General features: G+C 46.6%; 1 protein-coding gene across 1 annotated transcript in view; it reads right to left on the bottom strand.

The window, feature by feature from the left end:
• The window catches only part of abcd2 (ATP-binding cassette, sub-family D (ALD), member 2), a gene marked incomplete at both ends in the record, with an annotated part of 14,113 nt that extends 10,270 nt beyond the window's left edge, over positions 1-3,843 (bottom strand). The window contains 3 exons of the mRNA XM_080851819.1: positions 1,475-1,596; positions 2,569-2,749; positions 2,899-3,843. Coding sequence (XP_080707945.1) covers positions 1,475-1,596; positions 2,569-2,749; positions 2,899-3,843 — 1,248 coding nt within the window. The remainder of the gene's footprint in view (positions 1-1,474; positions 1,597-2,568; positions 2,750-2,898) is intronic.
• Between the last annotated feature and the right edge of the window lie 274 nt (positions 3,844-4,117).

The following is a 4,117-nucleotide window of genomic DNA, read 5'->3' as shown; positions in this document are numbered from 1 at the left end:
TGAGATCTGCTGCAGGCTATGCACACACGCATATGCAGATACAAACAGACACACACACAAACACCCACATGCAAATACAAGCACACACACACTCACTGCAACACACACACAAATTAGTACACACACTTGCACATGCACTCACATAAAACACACAAGTACACACAAGCAGAGTCCCAGCATGTGTGTTGTGTCTTTTGTGTACTAGAGAAGAGGGGAGAAAGCCCTACTGTCAGTTCAACAGATGGTGGATTACTGTCTGTGACGGCTTAGCCATGGGTGAGTCTGCCCTAAACCTAGCTCTGCCCACATGGTCAGAGAGCCCATTGTGTGTGTGTGTGTGTGTGTGCTTTACTGTGAGTGAGTGTGTGTGTGTGTGTGTGTGTGTGTGTGTGTGTGTTTGTTTGTGGGTGTGTCTTTTGTATGTGATGTACTGCATGTGTGTGTATGTGTGTGTAGATGCGTCAAGGTATGTGTGAACATATGTGTGTGAATGCATACGTGGAACGGCAACTGCAGGAGAGAGAGAGAAAGAGAGAGAGAGAGGGAGAAGGAGAGAGATCTGGGGGATAGCCAAGCATCTTTGCTTTCAGCTTAGAACAGATGTGCTCCTCCTCCTCCTCTTCCTTGCCTGTGTGATCTCTCACTTTAATTACATAATAATATCCCTATCACGACTCATACCACAACGTCCTGAGCCTGGCTGCTATTCCTCGAGCTCTTTTCCATTTCAGGAGCTTAACCTCTTATAAGCTTGGCACAGACCTAACAACATTTCCTACACATTTATACAGCTGTGCTCAGGTATTATAACAGACACCATGAGCCTTCTTAGAACCAAAGGAATGTTTTGGTCAATCACAATGTTCTAGAGATCTGATTGTATGAACTTACACATTCTGTCTTTCTCATTCCCACTAAGCCTTTGGGATGCAGCACAACCATTAAAGCTGAGGTGGGAAGACCCAGAGATATGTTTAAGTCTATCACTACGTTCTAGAGATGTGATGTAACCAGAGTGCATGGGCTGTCTCAGGAATGAACACACTCTAACTTCCTTATTCCCACCAAGCCTCTGGGATGCAGCTATAAAAGCATGCGAGTACAGGCAGGGGGGAAAGGACCTGTCTGGATCTGTCCCAAATTACACCCAGCCGAGTCACGCTCTCTGTTTCACAAAGAGCACAGCATACAGTACTGAGTGTTGTCTCTGGCTGAGGTTATGAAACATTTATCTCTGCATCGGAGCTACAAGAACCCAAAATTCTTCCTTCAATCTGTTAATGCTTCTTCCCTAATGACCCTTCAGACTTGCCGTGGATCAGCCCCAGAAGTCAGGCTGAGGGCAGAACCTAAAAACAGCCCCCCTTAGGCGATGCAAACGAGAGGAGCAGATGGGAATAAGGTGTGTGTGTGTATGTGTGTGTGTTTGTGTGTGTGTGTGTGTGTGTGTGTGAAAGAGAGCAGAGGGCCTCACCTCTTTGTAGGAGGACATGATCCTCTCGATGGCGTCGGCACCAGACGCCAACAGGTTGCGGGCGGTGGTGAAAGCCTCTGTCCTCTCACTCACCATCACCTGAGTGTGCCCGTCCGCCAGCTCTAAGGGTGGAGAGAAACAGCAACTCAGTCAAGGACCTCTCTATCAGGTAACTCTCAGGACTCTCAGGAGCCGGGAATCACTTGGTATCACTGATGATTGGGTTGAGTTCACATGGCATGTGCAGTAGGCTACAGCGCCAATTCAGGGCCAGAAAAGGGCTGGATGGATGAATCAGTGCATGACCAGGAGCAACACATGTAGGATACACACACACACACACACACACAGACACACACACACACACACACACGCACACATGATCCATCAGGCCCAGTCCATATTTGCTCCCGAATCACCTACTATTAATCCTCTGCTGGGCAGCTTTAGTCTATGTGGGAGTGCGCAGGACTGTGCCAGTTTAGCACCATTTCAGGGCATGATGTGTGTGCTGCTAAGTGAGAGATTTACAGTAAATACAGACTAGTTCCAGCTCTGTTAGTGTGATGCATGCTTTTACATAAAACAATCTTCTAAATGACTAATTGATAAATTATGTAATTCATAATGTTGTAAAAGAGTCATGAGTGATGTATTGACTGTGTGTGCTATTGCAAGCACATCAACAGCCATTTCGTGATGCACGTTCCTGTATTACAATGCTAATGATTTCCATGTGGGGAAAGTGATGCTCACGTCCTATGGCCATTATACCACAGAGGCTTTGCAGTGGGAACTCTTTTGGATAACAAATGTTGACAGGCAAGGGGAACATTCGTTATTTGTTTGTAGTAATTTAAAATGCAAATCTGAGGTTTTGAGTATCAACATGGTAACAGTGGGAGTCTACTTTCTAAAACATCTGCATTGAGCTGTTATCAAACATCACACTAAAAGTACCCCGTGCGCTTAGACACTGAGACGTGCGCTGCAGGGGCATTGACATCTGGGGGTGGGAGTGGACGTGAAAGTAGGAGGAGGGGGGAGGGTGCATGTGAAGACCGGATGCAGACTGAAGACAGCTTCCCACTCACGGTTGTCAGCGAAACCGGTGGCAGTGATGATTGGCACCGCCACCATGACAAGGCCGCTGGCACTCCACACGTATTTCATAAGGAACTGTTCGAGCATGATGTACCACAGGCGCTTAGACAGGATGAGGTTCATCTGCTCGGCCAGCACCTGGTAGCACTTCTGCAGCTGCCGCATTTCTATCTGAAGCCAGAAAACAGAAGTTCGTTATAAAAGAATGAAAAAAATACCCACTCATTAAACTGACAACTAACTTTAACGCAACAAATCCAACGCAAATGATACGGAACACCGCCTAGCCTACGCTCATATGGAGAGGCTGTCTTGCTTACCTTGTGACCCCGGTAGAAGGCTATTTCTTCTGCATTGGCAATGATTCTCGAATGCACGTAACGTAGATAACCTTTCCTATGGGCCTCCTCGGCCACCAGTTTGCCAAATTTCGGCGAGCATGCACGCAACACCTTGGCTGTAGCAAACACAACCAGTCCGGCCAGAAGCGTCGGTCCACTGGCGTTGGCACCACGAGACCGTGCAGTCTGAATGAGCGTGTAGGACGTGAGGATCACATCCAGAATGGGTTTGGTGAGATTAGAATACAAATGTGCAATGGATTGCGAAAACATCATCACGTCCTCCGTAAGCGACTGGTCCGGGTTAGCCAACCTACCGTCCATATTGCTAACCTTATAGTAGGTCTGGTCAGTGAAATAGGTTTTGTATGCATGGTTCACCAATCGGGTACGAAAAGCCAGCGCCAGCTTGCACTCCAGGTAGCGGATAACGCTGTTCACGAATGTAGCGGGGATAGCAATGAGGAGCCATTTCATTAGTTTGAAGATGAAGAGTCTGGGTTTTTTCTCCACAATTGTTTTTACAATTTTACCGTCCAATCCGGCAACGTATATGGATAAAAACGTCCTAGAGACGAGTGCAACAGAGTGTAAGCACAGCAAACCTAGCTCCTTTGTCACAAGCTTGGGAAACACTATTTTCACGAGTTCCAGGACCTGCTGGAAAAATTCTGCATTCACGGCAGGAGATTTCTTGTGGGAAGGCACTATGTCCATCGTTGATTTCTTGACGATTAACGATCCATTTTCCTCTCCTCTTGAAGGCGGTGGATTTTTTGAATCTTTTCGTTTGTTGATCTGTTTGCAGATGATGGGGTACAGCGTTTTCACGCCGTATGCAGCGACCAAAAGAAAGGCAGCCCGCTTCGCCGCTGCAGACCGGTTCCATTTCACGTTGGTCGCTGCATGAAGTATGTTAGACATCTTTTCCTGTTAGACTATATATAATGTACTATTCTATATTTTGAAACAGTACCATATCCATCTACAGCTTTAAGGTCTTGATACAAGCAGGAGAGTCGGCAACAATCCATCAAGACTACGACATAGCATTGGATCATGAACCGCTAGATTGGTTCGTGCGTTTCCGTGATCTAATTTTGACTGGCAACTCCTCCGAAAGAATCCGATTGGTTGGCAAGGCAAATGACGCAGAATACAACCTTACTGTATCTACAGTAGTTATTGTAAGGTATAA

This window comes from Sprattus sprattus (genome assembly GCF_963457725.1).
Source record: "Sprattus sprattus genome assembly, chromosome: 14".
NCBI lineage: Eukaryota > Metazoa > Chordata > Actinopteri > Clupeiformes > Clupeidae > Sprattus > Sprattus sprattus.
The sequence above is the reverse complement of the archived record's forward strand: the minus strand, read 5'-3'. Positions and strand labels throughout refer to the sequence as shown.